At 41.8% G+C, this 19,976-nt stretch overlaps 1 protein-coding gene across 1 annotated transcript in view; it reads left to right on the forward strand.

The window, feature by feature from the left end:
* The window catches only part of dtx1 (deltex 1, E3 ubiquitin ligase), a 45,504-nt gene extending 27,186 nt beyond the window's left edge, over positions 1–18,318 (forward strand). Inside the window, exons 4-10 of the mRNA XM_056376695.1 lie at positions 6,216–6,277; positions 6,486–6,647; positions 9,466–9,527; positions 9,681–9,839; positions 11,516–11,677; positions 12,614–12,703; positions 13,453–18,318. Of these exons, the coding sequence (XP_056232670.1) occupies positions 6,216–6,277; positions 6,486–6,647; positions 9,466–9,527; positions 9,681–9,839; positions 11,516–11,677; positions 12,614–12,703; positions 13,453–13,677 (922 nt within the window). The 3' untranslated portion in view covers positions 13,678–18,318. The remainder of the gene's footprint in view (positions 1–6,215; positions 6,278–6,485; positions 6,648–9,465; positions 9,528–9,680; positions 9,840–11,515; positions 11,678–12,613; positions 12,704–13,452) is intronic.
* The last annotated feature ends 1,658 nt before the right edge of the window (positions 18,319–19,976 follow it).

Raw genomic sequence — 19,976 nt, forward strand, 5'->3', positions numbered from 1 at the left:
AGTGTGGTTAACATACACACAGCAGGACATGAGAACACATACACACACACACACACACACACACACCACACACACACACACACACAATCACCCGAACTGAAATGTGAACTCCCTCGCATATTCCCACAAGCGTGTTACAGACAGATAACGGAGGAACCCACACAAAATCTAAAACATCAGATCTGTTTTTCACACACCTACACCCTAATAGAACTGGTGTTGGGTGCAAGGAAGGTATTAGGCACAGTGTGGCTTGTTTACATGAGTTTATGCTATTTCTGATTACAGGTCTGTTTCTGCTAGATTTATACAAAGAGGACTTTCAAAAAACAATAATCTGGCATGTGATTGATTTCATCTTTGCATAAGATAACACAGCACAGAATGTGTTTTTTGTATGACCTGTGTATCATTGATGATGAAGGCTGCAGGTGTGTGTGTGTGTGTGTGTGTGTGTGTGGGGGGGGGGGGTTGCTTCATGCATGTGTCTTACGAGCACAAATATTAGAAGTGGCACCATCTGCTGGATTGTGTCAACACATCAGTTTATCTTATTACTGAGCCAACACAGCCGCACTATATCCACCTGCCTTTACATGTTAACCTGCTATAAGCTGAAGACCTGTGCTCAGTGAGGCAAGGCCATGTATCGTGAATGCTACACCGTCATGTTGCATATGTCAGGAATGGTGAGAAGCTACTGTGTCCTCAAGATTATTTTCATTATCGATAATTCTGCTGATTATTTTCTTGATTAATTGTTTGATTCACAAAGCAGCAGGAAATTGCAAAAAAAAAAGGTCCCAGAGATATTCAGTTTACAATGATATGAAACTGGTTTTCGGAGTGTTAAAGTAAAATATTCCACCCTGTCAGTAAATTCTCACCTATCATGTGTTGTCTAGACATGACGTGTGAACCACATTTTCTGAATATGTGAATCCTTGTGTTGATGTGATAATATGAGAGATGAGAAGTGATGATACTGAATTATCTGTCTGTTTAAGAATAAACAGACTGATAATTTTGTGGTGGTATGAACAGAGAAAAGACTTTCGCACGATCTCTGGGGATTTTTTTTTTCATTTTTTCAGTTCTTCTTTGTCAGTGAAACCACATCCTCTTCTGCCTTTTCTCAGAGTTAAGACCCTCACTGCTTGTTCTATGACAGAATAACTGTATTGCATTGCTTTGTGTGAATAGCCTTAAGGAAGATGAAAGGTAAGAAGAAGAAGAAGAAGAAGTCCAGTCTTCGTCAGCCAAAAAAAAGAAAGCTTTTGAATAGATTGTGTTTTCGCGTGGACGCTGCCATCGGCCGTGTTACGAGCTCCTCGTGTTAAGACTGAGTTTCGTCTGGAGGGTTGAGTGTCGAGTGCACAGATCATTATCCCTCACTGGGCTGCCTCACTGCTCTGCTATGTCTCTCCCCATAAGATAAAAATGAATATTGAAATTATTGACTTAATCATGAGATCTCATCTGGACCAAACTGATGCAATTTGGAAATGCTTGGTGTCATTGTTGCTTATTCTCAGGGCAATTCAGGTGCTTTACCCACATTGTATCCCCCCAGTTGTAGCAGGGGGAAGGGTTTGCTGCTACCTCCTGCTACCCACATCAATATGCAATAAAGCACTCGTGGAGTTCTCTCCCTCCAACCCGCCTCTCACTGTCTTTATGGTGCATAATAAACAGATGAGGAGATATTAGTCCTCCGTCAGCACTTTCCTAACTAGGCCTAATGTGGTCTCTCTATTTGGGGAATCGCATCACTCTCAGTCTGATTGAGTCCTCAAGGCAGGCTGGAGGTTCCCTCAGGAAAGGACGGATGTTACTGAGTAGGAGTCGGAGTAGGGATAGCGACCCTCATGCCCTGACCTGACAAGGCCCGTAATTAATGTGGTGTTAATGGGTTAGGTATGAAGGGGCTGGATTTATCACTTAATTGCATTGGTTTTAGGTCAGAAATTACAGCATTAGATTTGAAAAATAGCGCCATCGGAAATTCTTTAGCACTGTCCTCAATCAAAGGTTTGGGCGGAGACAGGCATTTTTCTTTTTCTTTTTCTTTTTTTTCATGCAAGATGGACAGAGGGGAGCAAAGAAGTGAACAGGGGTCAGGAGGAAGAGAGAAATTAGAATTGGCAGGGCGAAAGAAATGCAGAGGTGACGAGGTTCAGTCTGGTTTGTTGAATGTGCCTCGTCAAAACTGGAGGGCTGGAACCGCAGTGCTGCGGTGGACAGGCGAAAAATCTGCGCTTGTTTACACTGATGATGAGGTATAATGGCTCAGAAGATCTGAGCCAACTGAGCCTATTGTTCAGGACACTGTCTGGATTCAGTTGTTTAGCATAGGGATTAGAGATTAGTACTGGCAAAGGATTTTGGTGCACTCCTACATTTTTCACAACAGTGAGGAGGGTTTTTTAAGATGCATGTGATTCGAGAGAAGGGGGGGGGTAGCCACAGGAAAGAGTTAAAGCCAGAGTTAAACCCTGGAAGTCATCCAGCATTAGGGATTTTCACCAGAGCGTGAAGAGGTGGCATGTGTCTTGAACCCCAGAGTTCAAGGCGCAGGCAGGACAGACAGGGTCAGTGTCTCCAGAGGTGCACATCTCTTAAAAAAAAAAAAAAAAAAACAAGTCAAGAGAAAAGAGCTTAGCCGTGTCCTGGATGAGATAGAGGGTGGCAGCTGCACACACAGGCTACAGGTTGACTGGCTGGTGAAGGGCGCAGCCTTGTATGAAAGCAGTTTCTGCAGTGCATAGATACGTACTTGCAAGCTTTATGAAAATAATGAGATAAAGCACAATGGAAACTAGCTTGCAAGATGTGGATCTATCCGTCTTTACAAGTTAAACCGCAAACGCAGAGTAGATAAGTGTGTCAGGTAGGTTCTTTCACTCTAACAGATAAAGATCAACAGTAACAGTTGGATTTTTTTTTTGTTTGTTTTATTTTGGTATTTTTTGTTTTTGGTTGTGGAAGCGCTCATTGTGCAGCTGTTTCATCAACACATTTATTATGCAATACGCTCCCTGGCTGATAGTGAGATCTTTGGAAAGCAATAACGATGAAAAGCACTCCTAATTAATGTTATGTTACAGATCCTTGACAGATGCTCTGTACTGTATGCTTCTACGAGTGTGTAGTTTGTGCAAAATGTGCAGCCGGCGCACAATGAGATGGTGTTAAAGGCTCTTGTGGTGTGTCGTCCCGTTTTTTTTCGCCTAATGAGAATTATTTGTTTGATCACAGCACTCTCTGTGAACAACCTAAATTATACATGCACTCATAAAGGCGGGCGTCTTGTCCACAGTGTGTTTTGATTTGATTCAGGCCTAAGTGCATGTTTAAACCAAGGACGAACTCTCCCACTGGGCAGCACCCACAGGAATTTGTTTTTATTATTAAACTGTGCTGTTCTCGATCACTTTTTACTCTTGATATTCGTGTTTGTCACTTCCTCTGCCTCCCACATTTCCCGCAGTGAAAGCAAACACTGCCTTCATTTTCCAGATAGACAGAATAGCCTGCCAACCCCTGACCCAAACTGGTATTTTCACTGAGTGATGGGCAGCTGTCCGCCATGAAGTACACTGGTTAGTTTTTTGTTAGAAGCACAGACGGCAGCAGGTGAGTTCTATCCCTGTGCTGTGGTTGATGGTGTTGAATTGGCTCACTGTAGCTTGAAAAACAATCAAAATCAAACCCGTCTTGGTTTCACACCCTAGAATTCCACATTCCTGACTTAAAGAGTTTATCACAACTACACATCCCTGTACTTTTATTTGGACCCGCATCACCTTGCACACCACAGGAGTCAGCTCATCCCAGTCTCTGGTTCACTGGTGTGAGACACAGTCTCTATCAGAGATGCGATAGGACGCAGCCTCAGCCAGTGCCCATGTCCTTTCGTGTTATTGCACTCAGCTTATTGAAGGGCTTCCCCTGGCTCAGGAACAGAGGCTCTCGCTAATATCAAAGCAGTCTCTTGATGCGGATTTGTGAAATGCCTGGGAGCTGCAGTGCCAGAGACCTCAGTCGCTTCATGGTCAAAGAGCACAGAGATTCAGAAGTACATGTGCAGGGGGGTGTGGGTGTGTGTGTGTGTGTGTGTGTGTGTGTGTGTGTGTGTGTGTGTATGTGTGTGTGGTTGATAAAGTGAGAAAACTAACAAGTGACTCAGTGAGCAGTGGCCCATTTACACCTGTTTTTTTTTTCATGTGACTTCTACCAACTATTTTTAAATTTTGCTACCCATATCCGCTTGATGTTTAACCCATTTAAAAGCAAACTCACCATCTTGACAACCATAGCTTTGTCCACAGTCGAATTAATCATGCCCTTTTGTTTATTGTATTTGATGTAGAGAAAGATGCCATCTTTAGTGCTAGGTTTAGAGAGGGAGATACATTAGCTGATGACTGTGGTTGCATGTATGTTTTGCATTTAAAAGGGTGTTGTCGTGTGGCCCAGGTTCAAATCCAGCCCGGTTCCTTTGCTGCATGTCGTCCCCTCTCTCTCCCCTGCATTTCCTGTCACATGTCTCTATCTAATAAAAGCAGAAAAGATATTGCTAGAATATGTCTAAGATTATCTCTTTAAGTGGGTTTAGCTCATTATAATTTTGACCACTAGTGTTGCCGTTGAGCAATTTTTTCATGAGCATGTCCCTGTTTTTTGTTCCTTGTGCACATGCATAAGGATACACATACTTAACACAGGCACAAGATAGTGACTGACACCATACACGTTATGCTGATTGCATACGACGAGAATGCAAATATGTAGTGGGATGAAAATGGTAACAAAATGAACCGAGATTTACAAAATGATCAAAACACTGCTAAAACAATTTACAATATGAATATACTAATAGATAATTAAAGTTTGGCTAGCAACTAGTTAGCTAATATTATGACCATATTTAATTTTTTACACATTTTGATCTTAAAATATTAATCTTAAAAAGAAAAATGTTAACAAACAGTCGCCAATTAACACAACTAGCAGACACAGAGCAACATGAGCATTCACGTGGAGGTGTGTTTCAGGCCAGCTGGCCAATGAAAGTCCAGTATTCTCTCTTTTAGCCCTGTTTTTGGTCTCTCCCAACTCCTGAGAAAAATATCTGGCTCTTAAGCTGCTAAATGCTAAACAACGTTCACCAGCTAGTTGCTAACTTTGTCTGTCTGCTGGGAGAGAATACAGAGAGTTCATCAGTGATTAAGACTTTTTCATTTAAAACAGTATTCTGACCATAGAGTGCATTCATTTACAGAACCAATTGAAGGATGCTAACATAAGAAATACCACACATAGCGGCTTTAATCTGGATGCTCAAGATGCATGAAATGATTTGACTTGATGTTCTTTGGTTGTCCAGCTGTTTCACTTCCAGACCACATCTGGTGTGTTGCTTCTTTGCTGATGTGTGATGTGAGTTAAAACAAGATTTTGATTCTAATCCAAGGCTTAATGAATTCAGCATTTCTATCAAATTACTTAACTTTGCTGTGACTTGAGTTTTACTGTTAAACCTGAGGTAAAGAAACTTGCTTCTGAGCTCTGCCGCTCTGTGGCCCCTGCTGTGGGATGCTGGTTGAGTCGAGGCTCCGGCCCTCCGAAAAGAGACTCACTGACTTGTGTGCTCATATTAATGCCCAAAGTGCTTTTGTCCGCTCTGCTCCACAGATCTTGAAGAGAGCGCAAGTCAACTGTCTTTGTTGTCTGTGTTTGCCATGAACTCCAGCCGCTCCAAATGTCATCCTGAATCAGGCTCTGCTGCAGTGCTTTGTACATGAGTCAAGCTGTCTGGTCCCATTGCAGTTGTCTCTGTCTCTGTGGCGAAGCACATGTGACACTTTAACTTGAGTGTTTTTCATGTCATGCAGAGCAGAACTAGCTGCTGTTCTTAGTTCTCTCAGCTGTGGTGCACAATCAGGATAATTTACTGTCCATTTTAGAGGTCACCGGGCCATTTCAAGAATGTAAAAATATATATATTTAGCTTTACGAAAAGAACAAGAACAGACTGGTGCAACAAGAAGCATCCTCAGTCACATAGATGAGATGAGTGTTTTCAAATAATCTGTGTTTTCTGCAGCCTCTGTGTCTCCAAATGGCCAGTAGAGGAAGTGTTATGATGTGAGCAGGTCACTTTATTTTTTTATTATTACTTTATTTCGCTCTTTATTTCTTTCCTGTGTTAGCGTTCCTGCCCTCCCAGTGAAGAACCTGACTGGGTCTGGACCAGTGCACCCAGCGCTAGCAGGTCAGATAACATCTGCTGTGCAGAATCTGCTTAGAAATCAGCTAAAAATCAGTTTTGTTAAGAAAACTCCTGTTTTTGTTCAGAGTTAGATGTCTACTCTTATTTATCTAGAAAGACATTCACAATTGGTGTTCTTTCCCACTCCTCTATGTGTGTGTGTGTGTGTGCGTGTGCGCGTGTGGATGTGTGTGTTGTACATATGCATCAGGTATGACAGGTATCCTGATGTGCGCTGCAGGTCTACCCGTTTGCCTGACTCGGGCCCCCAAGCCTATACTGCACCCACCACCCATCAACAAGAGTGACATGAAGCCTGTGCCAGGGATCAATGGCATGCGCCGCAAAACCAAGAAAAAGCACCTGAGGAGAGGTAAGATGGAGGAGAGGAGAGGAGGAAATTATATGCAAATAAAGAAGTGGAAATGCTAGCAAATCTATTTTTACTGTGTTAATGAATAAATGGGAAATGCACTGAGGAGAGGAACAGACCAACCACTGACAGTCAGCAGACTCTCTCTTTCCTGCCAAGCTTTGCAGGATGTTTTCATGTCAGCTGTCTGTAAGTGTTGTTGAGTGTGAAAACAAAACCAAAGCTCTTTTTGTTGTGATCAAGTGTCCCTAATTGTTATTCAAATGCCTCCCATTTAAGCTCCATAAGGGTGTTACAATAAATCCAACCTCACTCAGCTCAGCGTTGCTGATAATTAGTTAAGGAAGCATTCCTGTACGTTTGTAACGGGTCCTATAAAATGTAATGATGATGGCTGGTTTCAGATTTATGAGTAAATGCAGTGAAACTAACAATTTATAGATGTTACACCACATGCAGATCGACAGAGGCAGTTGTAAGGAAAGTAATTAACAAGGGACTGTTGTACTGAGCTGGTCTGAGAGGAGAGCTGGTGTTTATTTGGGCGGCTCTGGGCTTGAGTAAGTGCTGGTCGATGGAAGCCGTGGAAACCACCGGCCTCCCAAGAGAGTCCTTGTCCTAATTGATCAGTGAGGCTGCTGGGTTTCCATCCCTGCACCACACTTGTCCTCTCAGTCAGCCCTTCAGAGCTCTCCATTACTGTGCACACAGACTTAGTTGTGCAGAGATGATGTGGTAACAATTAATTTTAAAGGTCTCATTATTTCCTATAATTTCCTAGGAAAGACCTGATATCTGACTAAATTCATAGGAATGTTTCTGCAAAAGAAAAGATAATTTGGTACTAATTATAGGGAAAATAGAGACGGTGTTCAATTGGTACACTTGGAATTCCAGTTAATTGGTAGCGTAACCAAGAGCCTGTCTACAGGATTGAAATTGAAGAATAAAGTTTCCAAGACCATAGTTTCCAAGTATTTATTTGGGTTTAACTGGAGCAATTCTTTAATTCACGGAAAATCCTCTGAACTCAATACAATTAACTAAAGCCAAACAAGACCTCGAGTCTACAGTCATGCTAGCCGCTCTATGTGTCACACTTGCTGATGACAGCACAGGTAGGGACGACCCACATGCAGACTCACACATAGCCAGGCTGATTCAGTGAAGTGGGTCTAATGGATGAAAAAACAGGCTTGCAGGCAGGCAGGTACTCAGGCAGGTAGACACAGACAATAGGTTACTAAAACGCATGTAGCAGGCACATAGGAGACCGCAAAGGAACAAAAACAGATGAACCGACAAGGAGCTGGTGACAAGGGCAGGTTTAAATAGTGGCTGAGGTGACTGGGAACAGGTGTGTGAGTGGGCAGGGAAGCTCAGGTGGTTGAAGATAAGGAACAAAGTGAGCAGGTGGGTGTGGAGACAGGAAGAAAGTCATGGGTGCATCTGGTGCGTGGATGGAAAATGGCAGGTGTGAGATAAAGGGAGAAAGATCGTGACACTATGAGGCTTTACTTAGGCTTTGAGCTAAATGCTTACATGGTCAAAATTACAATACAACATGGTGTTATTTAGCAGGTAACCTTGTCCACCATCTTAGTTTAGCATGCTAACAGCACATTGCTTATTAACACGAAAGGAAAAAGTCACCAAATCTATCCACTAGAGACCATGAACATCTGTAGCAAATTATTAATACCCATCCAATAGCTGTGGAGACATTTCATCAAAAACCACAAATGTCAACTTCTTGGTGGTGATAGAGAAAAATTCATGGGATCAGCAAATATTTCCATATTTAAGTCTGGATCAAGATGGTAGATCCACTGACAGATCAACATTGCTATCACTTAAGCCGTGTTAGTAGCATTTGGCCGAAAACTCGAACCCTGTCTCTATTTTCCCCTTTAATTGGAGCCAAATCACATTGTTCTTTCAGGAAAACCCTTTGGAAATGATGAGGAAATAATGTTTAAAAGGCGCTACCATGGACGCTGTAGATTGAGGAACGAGGCAGCAACCTGTTTGCGCCGTCTGCAGAAAGAGCATGAACTCAGGCCTAGTGGAGGCCTGTGAGGGGAATGGAGATGTGGTTTCACTCATGCAGGGAGATTTGGGCTTATCCTGCTCTGCTCTCTGTACAGAAAAAAGGTCAGAGAGGTTTTTGATCCGGCTAATGAAGCCATCAAATAGCAATAGCAGAAAATACATAATTGAGTCTCTCCTGTCTTTCTCCTTGTATTTTTTTCGGTTTTCTCTCCTCCCTCTCTGCCTTCCCCACGCTTTATACCTTAACTTTTTTTTTATGCTCAGTCAGGCAGTCTCTCCACTGCGTTCCCTCCCTCTGTTCTGTTCGCTGGCTGTCCCTCAAATGAACAAACAAAGGCTCCAGGGAAAAAAGAGGTTGCCTGTAAGCGTATTAGGGGTGTAAGCTGTGGGTGTGCTCTCAGCCATGCTAGCCTGGTTGCACACGGGGATTATCAGAGAGTGTGGGGATGGCTGGTTGTTATGTGCCAGTTTGAAGGTGACCTCTTCAACATCACAGACACGCAAACTATAATCACATGCACACTCACACATTTTTATTGTGGAAAAAAAATGGCAGCGAGACCACAGTGGCTGACGAAAGGGATGAAAGTTTGTCATCCATCAAGATCTAGCTGTTATTCTCTTGTGTTCAAATGACAAGCACATGCCATCCAGTGGTCCATCTTGGGTTGTTTTTCATATTTACTTGTAATATGTAGGTGTAAGTAAGTGGCAAGTTTGGCTTTTCTTTGACGGTCATCTCATCTCTGTTTTATTTTATGACAAGGGAAAAACCCAGAGGATGTTGTGCGAAGATACACAGAGAGGATTAAAGTGGTGCCAGATGAGGTAAGAAAAAAGACACAAAAAAGTGTGCAGGACTTAAAAAGTTTTGCGCCCACCAAGACTTGTCTGTCACCACTTCCTAACCAAGTGTGAAACTCTTCATAAATACACAATCATCGAGAATGATGGCTGAAGTGTTTTGGTTGGCTATTCCAGGACTGTACCATCTGCATGGAGAGGCTGGTCATGTCGTCAGGCTATGAAGGCGTCCTGCAGCACAAAGGCATCAAGCCAGAGCTGGTAGGCAAGCTTGGCAAGTGTGGGCACATGTACCATCTGCTGTGCCTGGTGGCCATGTACAACAATGGCAATAAGGTGGGTAAAAGCTTCTGAGCCAGACATTGTTATGATGTCACTCTAGGCTCAAATTATAAACTTGTGATGTCTTACAGCTTGACTGGGTTGCACGGCCTTGGCAGATGATCAGGCCCTTCGTATTGTTGTACACAGATGGGGAGCTTACATAGTCTTGTCAGATCAGTCATGTCAGTCTTGAAAGCACAATGTGTTGTTGAAATCATCATAGATTCTGTTCTCTTCAATTCACTTACAGTAAATACAAATGTGCTTCCTGTTTATGCAGAAGAGTCAAGTATAGGCGTATTTAATCAGCAAGCATTAGTTTACTATTAACAACAACAGCCCATCTGATAATACTTAATCAATTTATCAATGACAATTAAAAGGCCACCTCACACAAATAATATAAAAACAAATTTCTCTATCACATTTAGTGGTATCTGGCCATGTAGATAGTTTTGGTTTTAGTTTTCCTGGTTTTGAAATGTTCTTCTGCCCCCAACTCCCTGTCAATAGTTTTCTTTGGGACAATTTTTTTCAGTGGAAAGTCAGAGTAACCATTGTTATTGGAAAGACGCTTCTTAAAACTGTAATAATGGATCCTAGGGTCAGTGGAAATAAGACGTATTACTACAACACTGACAGATTATCACCTTGGAAAAGGGAACATTGATTTTATTCATCAAAGTTTGTTTACAGGCCTTGTAAAGTGCTACTGTATATGTGAAAAAAGTTATATAAAGCCTTACGTGGCTCCAGAGGAAGCTGTATGAAATTGCCTCAGTCTGCGTTGGTTTGGTCTGAAGTTTGAAAATGAAACAAACCTGAGGGCGAGGAGTGAGAAAGAAGTGAACTTACCAGACCTCTGCATCCCGCTCTTCATCTCTGATTGAGGCTCATTGCTCAAGGCTACAGTAGCCACTACGAGCACAACAACTGATGTTGTGGGAAATGTAGGTGACAGGTTTTGCTAGGGGAGGAAAAAAAAAAATGGCATGAAATAAAAAAAAAACTCAGATTCTGCTGCATCGATTTTTATCCTTTTTTGTAACTGTGCTGTGCTAAATTTGTTAAGTTTTTTTTTCATAACTGAGAAATGTAAGTCCAGTATTCACCCTCCTTTTCGCTGTTTTGGTCACCACCAACTCTGGCTCTTTAGCTGCTAAGTTCTCTTGCTAGTTTCGGTCTTTGTCTGCAGTGTGGAGAGGGCTGTTAGCTTACAGTGGGTCTATTTTGAAAGCAGCTGCCTGCTGCGGCCTAAAACAACACAATGAGAGCAGTGAGACTGAACTAAAACATTACAATTGCGGGCCAGACAGTAACAGGCCAAACAAAGATCTGTAAAGCGGTGGGGGGCTCACTATGATTGCCCCCTTTCATATTGGACAGACTCATTTGACCCATTGTAAATACAAACTTACTGATAGGGGCTTTTATTCAAGTCTTCATAGCTTCAAACACCATAAACTTTATATTTTTCATGACCATTTATTGGGATAAAGGCAGAAATGTCATAAAAGATTATCTCAAACAAAACTATAACTGTCTGCATGGCTAGATGTTACTAGAGGTAAGTGAAATCTTTTAGCCCTTTAATGCAATGCAAAACTTATCTAAGTAATCATTGTCAGATGCATCTTATTGTGTCATTAATGCGATGCAAATCTGTTTATTTTTTTCCTTCAAACTAGGATGGCAGTCTTCAGTGCCCAACATGCAAAACCATCTATGGGGAGAAAACGGGCACTCAGCCTCCTGGGAAGATGGAATACCACGTCATCCCCCACTGCCTGCCCGGCTACCCAGACTCCAAGACCATCCGAATCGTCTACGACATTCCTGCCGGGATCCAGGTCAGAACGGTCTCACTTCACTACATCTACCATGCTGCTCTTGTGGCCTGATCCACTGTCTCTCCTTCTCTAAATCTGTGCCCTCTCTACAACTGCTGCCGCTTATCTGCTTAAGTCTGATGGACGGTTATTTGTGCAGGAAGGCGAGGTGTCGGGGGTGTGTGAGTCACTGACGAAACAGCATTCTCAGGGATCACACAGTGGTTCTGAGCAAAGACAGACTATTCAGGATCTGAAATATGTGAGAGATATTATGACCATATAAGGTCATTTTCATCATCTTTTCATTTGCTTTTTTAGAGTCATTTATATAGATAAATAAAACCGAGCTTAATCCAATAAAGGTTGCTTCAAATTTACGCCACATGTGCCGTGGAGAGGAGAGGGTGTTTTGCAGTCTGGTTTTGTGTTGGTGGAGATGAGAGTGCTACATATTTTAATAGAGTCAATAAACTGACCCTTTTCCACCAGAGGAGCAGGCTTATTCTCCCAGGGGGAAGAGTATACTGGGGGGGAGGGGGGTCACCTGACCATGCAGGTCAGCACAGCAGCACAGCAACACTATTGTCAGTGAGCATTACTGTAGGTCTCCTGCCTCTATTTTCCTCTCATTCCTCAGTCCACATTATACATCCTAACAGTTTTAGCCAGGTTTAAAAAGGTACAGCAGGGTAGTGGGCTTGATGGACAACAGCAAAATAACATTGGGATGTGTTGATTGGTTACAAAGCCCCTTTTCAAGATTCAGTATTTAACGATGTAATAGGATATTTACAGAAGCATATCTCTCCAATGATTTTTAACAAAGGATCATTGCAAGCAACATGAAGAGTAAAGCTCTCCCTGTGGTTGCTGTTGACATTTCTCCCACAATGAAGTCATAATTGGAAGAGAAGCAGTCGTAACATTTGTTTTTGTTCTTGACATTTCCTCCAGACCAATGAGCACCCCAACCCCGGGAAGAAGTTCAGTGCGCGAGGGTTCCCTCGACACTGCTACCTCCCTGACAACGAGAAAGGCAGGAAGGTAAGCGCTCACGCCTCTCTCCCGGAAAACAGTGAGCTGGTGAGAAAGTTAAAAACATGCTGGGAGTTTCTTAATTCAAAGAGGAAGATTTCTCACTGTCTCTGCAGTCTGTGCTGCACGAACTGTTTGTGCTTTGAAAGATTTTGCTTGCTGATGTTGTAATCAAGGCTGTTTCACCACTGACGTTTTGTCACTGGACCATGACTGTTTTGGTTTGCTGTCATAGGAAATCATATCATTAAATGGATTAAAGTAACACAATCATGTATTACTTTCTGTAAGCAATGGTAAAATGTTTATATACTACATCTACAATTACCACAAAATCGGCTGTTAAAGCTTTGTTTACCTTCAGGAACAGGAACTGTGATGCCCAGCATTATTGTATTTCTTCATTTCAGTGAAATAAAATGTCCTTCCACAGACTTCTACTTTCTCTGACACAAATAAACTGGATGACTCAACTTCGGTCTGATGTTCACATATTTGTTTCATTATTTTTACTAACCCGAGTTCTCAGAGTAGCACATATGAGATGTCTAACCAGTCAACAGTGAGGCATCGAAACAATGAAAGACATTATGAAACACTAACATTATTATAAATTACTATCGACATTACTCACCCAGATGTGCTTCATACCTTCTAGTCCTGCATGTGGGTTGTTGCTTCCTTCTTGCGGTAGAGAGATTGTCATAACCCGTCCTTCCTCTCTTTTTTTTTTTCTTTTTTTTTTTTTTTGTCTCCAGGTCCTGAAGCTTCTGATCATGGCCTGGGACCGACGCCTCATCTTCACCATCGGCACGTCCAGCACCACGGGTGAGTCGGACACAGTGGTGTGGAACGAGATTCATCACAAGACAGAATTCGGCTCCAACCTGACCGGCCACGGCTACCCCGACCCCAATTACCTGGACAACGTCCTGACAGAGCTGTCGGCCCAGGGGGTCGGCGAGGACAACCTGAAGGACTGATGGCCGGCTGAGCTGGTGCACAGGAACACAACCCTACCATGCCCCACCATCTCCCAGAGAACAGGGACACTGCATGACGGGCCAACATGCAGCCGACAACTCTTTACTCCAACACAAAAACAAAAATATCCGACAGAAGTGGTGGCACGAGAGCAACGGAGGCAGAATAGATGACCTGATTATGATCAACATTTTGATTTGTATAAGCTAAGACCCCCCTCCACACGCCCCCACCCCTCCGTGCTGTCTCTTGATCTCTTGATCCATGCCTTGAGCATGTTGTGTTGATGCCAAATTTTCTCAGAGGTTTGAGGAATGTAAAGAAAAGGTGTGGTTTCTGTCTTGATGTTGGCTGCAGGTCAATGGTATTTAACCCCTTTTAGATTCAAACTAAAGCTGTTCCTCTGCACTTGGAGTAAAATGACGAGGGGCCACAACTATACAAAGGCATCTTTGTAAATGCTGAACTCCAGAATGCATGGCCCAGACTAACGCTGCATAATGAATGTTGAGCGAATATCTGCGATGGGGTGAGCTGTCAATGGATCAGTTGCTGTTTGATATTGTGATGATACATTTAAGAGAATTTCAGCTTTACGAGTTAATCAAAATGAATTGATTGTTTGCTTCCTCCTTTTACTCTTAATAATGAATCGTGGCCCTGCAACGAGTGGTCGCACTTGGTTTTGTGATTTGAAGGAGAGGATTTTGACTCTGGTGATGTCATTGTAAGGCTGCACTGGACGTTTCCCACCTCTGACACTACAGATCAGTTGTTCTGTAAAGTGGAAGTGCGTGATGTAGTGCATGAAGTGGATTCCAGAGAGCTATGAAATATTAGTGTTTGGTAATAAATGTATGTTGTATGGTTAACCTTGTGGACTGTCTATGAGAGGAGACATGAAATAGATAAAACAAGCATCTCACCGCTCAGTTTGACGCTTGTTGCGAGGTGTTGTAGCTTGAAAGGCTGCGGTTGTGGAGCGGGATTTGCTGCGCTCTCAAGGTTAAACTCATTTGTTTAGTTGACACATGGATGATGCTGACCTTCGTGAATATAAAGCCCACATTATTATTCTCCCCGTTGGAGTAAACCTAGGCATTGGCGTGATCCATTATGCTGACCAAACATGAGCGGTGAGTGTGTGATTGAGTGCTCTGAGGCATTAATACACTGGCTTCAAGTCTGTGAGGGGAACAGCTGAAAAAACGCGTCTCACAGACGGACGTTCCCCTTTCAAACACCAACAGTTTTTCCAGTGGAGATCCACCTTGTGGCTCCACTCCTGCTCACCTGCAAACTACAAGTCTCTCATGAGCTTGTTTGCTGTGAGGCGGTGCGCTGGGCTCTACTGCTTGTATAGTGAGCAGTGAAACATTTCATGTCCTGCGTGAGCTCACTCCGAGTTGTTTGGGCCGATCCTGATGTATGGCCTTGCTTCAACAACTCTCCTCCTCCTCCACCTACTCAGCAGCAGAGCATGTCATTCTAGGAACCATGCAAATGTTGGTCTAGTTTGTGGTTCACTGGGAAATGCCCCCCCACCCCACCCCCAGATTTTATGCCTGTGAGCTGAAGACTTTTTGAAGGTCCTTGGTGGAGATCTTGTGATGTTTCTTTACTCTGAGATAAAAGATAAGCCAGTGCTGCATAATTCTCCATAAATATATCTGATCAATTTTAATGAGCGGGGGTGTTGATGTTGGGTTTATCGTGTGGGCGCCCAGCTGTGGGCTTGATTTTGGAGTGAATCATAGTCTTCCATAGCACTTTGAGGCAACAGTTTTGTTTAATCAGTTGTTTAATTTTTAGGAAAATGTCTTAAATTGCAACTAAATCTGTCTTTTTTAAGTTGATGTTTATAAACTGGCTTGCAATGCTTTGAAAAATATATATATGATATACATTTGCAGATGTGATATACCTTTAAATTCAAGCTCATTTTGAGTCAATGGTGTAAGTTTAATTTATTTTTATACTCTTCTATATAGAAAATATAAAGACTGGCCCAAATATCTATACACAGGCACATATTAACATGAATACATAAAATCTGGCAAAATCTGTCAGTATGTCAGGGACTGTTGAAATATGTATGACATGTTATGGACGTCTTATATTACAAGTAGTCTTAGCGTATGCTGCTGTCGTTACCTTAATGTAGAATCTGTGTAGTTGATCTCCTGTGGGACTCCAATAAATACAGTAAATGTGTCTTTATTATTGGTGGGGGAGCCTTAGCAGCATGAAGATGGCCGCCCCCTCCCCCCGAATGGGCCATTTCTCTTTTTCTACTTGTCCAGAACATGGGAATGGATGCAGTCAGCAGGTTTTTTGTTTTTTGTTTTTTTCAGTCAGAAGATGAAAACAACCTGGGTCAAATATTATCTGCAAATATTCATAGAGTTTGTTTTAGTAACTGAAGCAACAGATTGGTGGGGTTCGACTCAAATCAGCAGGTGTTTTTTTTGATCAGCTTCACTATGTTGTTACATCAACACACAGTCAAAGTTGTTTTCGAAAAGTGTGAACTGCTGTGGTTCTTTAACATGACTTTTTTTTTTCATGTTGTGGATTTTCGCCGCTCATTATCCATGTAAATTCCACCACTGGACGTTAGTGCAGTCCATGTTGATTCGTCTCAAACAGCCAGTGTCTGAACGTAGCGAGTTCTTTATGTTGCTACTTTACCCCAGCTCCAAATTAATGAGGATGTTGCTTCATAACAGCTGGGTGTCTAAATAAGCAACTGTTTGCTGTCAAGTCCACCCTGTCAATTTTTTTAATAGGTAGTGATAGGTCAATGTTGTGTTTTTTTTTTTTTTCGTAAAGTTTATTTATTTATTTGATAGGGGCAATGCAATTTAACATAGTTTCAAAGCAGGGTATGAAACTGTGTGTTGCACAGAGAGTTTATAGCCATTGCTAATTCTCGACATGTGTAATGGAATCAAAACTGTCAATAGCAAAAACAGCACAAAAAAGACAACACAATTGATAATACCCTACAATTAGCTAAAAACATACACAACAATAGTCTAAATAGAGACAACAACAGCACAAGAAGCTACAAGTAGTCAACACAAAAAACAACTCTGGATACAACTATCACAACTTGTTTCCACTGCCCCCTAGTGGCCAAAAACATCAGTTCATGCAGGGTTAAGTGCACAACTACTTTTCTGTTTAGTTTTTCAGTTTTTTTTTTTTTCTCTCTCGCCTTTCTGGCACCTACACAAGCTAAAACAAACCACTAAAAGTATTTGCGAGTGTGATTTTGACTCAGGTGTTGAAAACAGTCATTGTTTAGCCTGTTCCATTTCCTGTTTTTCTCCTTCACACCTTTTTGACATCCTTTATAAAGTGGGACGGCAAGAGAGGATGCTTCCGATCTATCAGGGAATTTCTTCCATGTTGACTGAATTACTAGAGAAATCCAAATGTTTGCTTCTTCGACTTTTTCTTTCCACGTCCCGGTCTTGTAGTTTGAACGATGCAGGCCCTTTAGACTTTTCAGGTGTGTACAGACTTATATGGGAATGACGAATTTAAAAAAAAAAAAAAAGGTATTTGTCTGATTAAGGAAGAGAGAGATGGTGTTTATGCAATTTACTATTTTTAAGATCTAATACATGATTTCTGTGTAGCAAGAAGGCTGGCTTATGGTTTAACAGATGTTTTCTTTGTAGGGGTGCTGCCTCCTTGTTTCTAAACAAAGGGGTTGCGATCTGAGGATGTTCACATGCTATGTATTAGAAAACATATATTTTTGATGTCTTTTTTTTGAATGATGATTGTCTCTAAAAGAACTATTACATAACATTTTGCTGTATTACTATTATTAAAACTCATTCCATACTATTTTCCATTTGATTAGAAGTGGGATGAAGGACGAAATTACTTTTTATCCTCACATATGAAGTATTTACAGTTGTACTCTCTCGTAGTGTCCACTGCAAACTGTACTTCTCTCTCTAAATGATACCCTAACATTGTGTGTGGCTATACTGTTTGTTTGTGTCTGTTTGTCTGTGCGAGTGTGTGTGAGTGTGTGCCGAGCAAGTGTCTAGTAGACGAAGCTTAGGTTCATGTCCTTTAAAGATACAGTAATGTTCTCCTAGAGGTGCATGTTAACCAAACTGTGAGCAAGTTTATTGACAATGTGTAGCTTTTTTTGTGTATGAAAACATCATAGCTACTCTAGAAACATCACCTAGGTCTTCTGGTGATTTAGCACTGTGGTTTTGCATCTTACTCCAGTTAGTTAGGAAGGATTTTTTTCCTCAATCAGATTTGATTTATCTGGATGGGGACGAGACAGCGTTTGGCCGCTCTCCCCACTCTTTTGAAAACGTGTAAAACATCTGAATGTTTTGCATTTTAAGTGCCCATTTTAATTGACATCTTCAAATCATGATTTGTGTGGTTTGATTTCTCTGAAGTGGTGTCTACATATTGCTATTTAAAATGGTTCACAACGAGCAACTGAGATAAACAAAAAGTAAGATATAAAGAGACATTGATTAAACTATAAAGGGCTTCTTAATCTATTGGTCTTTATTGAATTGTGATGACCTTGTTGCATGTTTGTGTGTTTCTTGTGGAAAAATAAATGTGCCCCCGACGGGTAGTTTGTTTGACCTTTTGTCACCTTGGCTCTTCCTGTTTTTGTTTCCCACTCCTTCATTCAGCTCCACCATTTCCTTCTCCCTGGGCAGCTGCTCTGCGCCTTGTTATATGGATATAAATGAGCTTTGCTTGAGCTGTGGAGTGCAGCAGAAACACTTCTCACTGCCAGTAAATTTGTTTTATGGTCATTCTTTGTCAGTGGCTTCTGTATGTTGGTGCTGTGGCTGAAGAGCTGTGGTGGGCGCATACTAAAGCAGCCTGTTCACCGAGCTTCCCCTTCAGCACACCCCTCTTCCTTCCAGCACTGACCCAGCAGCTCAGGGGTCAGTCTCCTCTGAATTCTGGTACCTAACCCCCAACACCACACCCACCACCCCACCTTGCTCTGCCTCCTCTCATCACTCACCTTTCATCCCTAATGAGAGAGCCAGGGAGACTGTGCTGCATCACTGCAGGTAGGTCTGTTCTCATTAGCATTTAAATAAGGCCGGGAGGAGGAACAGATGCAAACATTGTTTGTGTGGCACGATTTAACATTAGATTGTGACTCCTGTTGGTTTGTACAGTCTGCGGTTATGGTGGTTTGATTAAATTATTCATTTGAACAAAGGGGTGGTGCGGTAACCATGACACTGAGGCTGCTCTGGGATCTGTCAGACACGTAATGACATTTCCGGTAATATCGTGAATGAATGAATGTCACTTCATGCACTGACTCAGACCTTCCACATTAAAACTAAGAGTGGAATGGGCATAATACAGAAAATTAGATACTTAGTATTAATAATTTCTGCACTTCATTCAACCCAGGTTAACTAGAATGGAAAAAGCAATTACTGCGGTTACTGTGCAGGGACATTTTTTTTTCTGGGCACAAATTTGACACTAGACTTGTTAGGTGAAATAAGAGTTTACTGAATAATACAGTTGTGTTTAGTTCACAGTAACAATCCACTTGGAACAAACCATCATGGTGTATTTGCAAAAAAAATTACAGGCAGTGTGTTTTTCCTTTTTTTTTGTCATAATAAGAGCCCTCATTCAGGGAACATAAAGTTCACAAACAACAGCTGATGTGTGAAGTGGCAAATCAATAAAACCAATTTTGGAAAGCAGCAAATACAAAAACACTTAGGAAATAACTCTGTATCAATGTAGCCTATTGATTGTCGTGTCTGGCATGTGTACTGTAGTTAATGTGGGAGGAACGTTTACTCCATACAGCTGGACCAGAATAAAATCTAAACGGCTCCAGAGGCAGGGTGACATGCTGAGGCTATCTGAGCGATCACAGATCTGATCGCCATTACACTCAGTGACCTTCTGTGTTTCAGGGAAAGACACTGAACACTACTCCCTCTATGGGAAATGGCTTTACAACATGTTTGTGTACAGTTTCTGTGTGTCTCACCGATACAGAAAATTGATTCAAAATTCTACTTTTTTTCATTTTCTAAAAACTAATTTGGCATCTCAAAAATATCCTGACACATGCGAGCCAAATGTAGTGGCACCAAAATCTCGAGAAAATATAAACTCATCAAATGGGACTATCTCACATAATTGTTACCTCTATTGTCTCAGTTATATCAAAGACTGATCTTTTATGTGTATGGACATTATATTTTCAAACAGGTAAATATTACCCATATGACTTCAGGTATGGCTA

Source organism: Seriola aureovittata, chromosome 5 (genome assembly GCF_021018895.1).
Source record: "Seriola aureovittata isolate HTS-2021-v1 ecotype China chromosome 5, ASM2101889v1, whole genome shotgun sequence".
In the NCBI taxonomy this organism is placed as follows: domain Eukaryota; kingdom Metazoa; phylum Chordata; class Actinopteri; order Carangiformes; family Carangidae; genus Seriola; species Seriola aureovittata.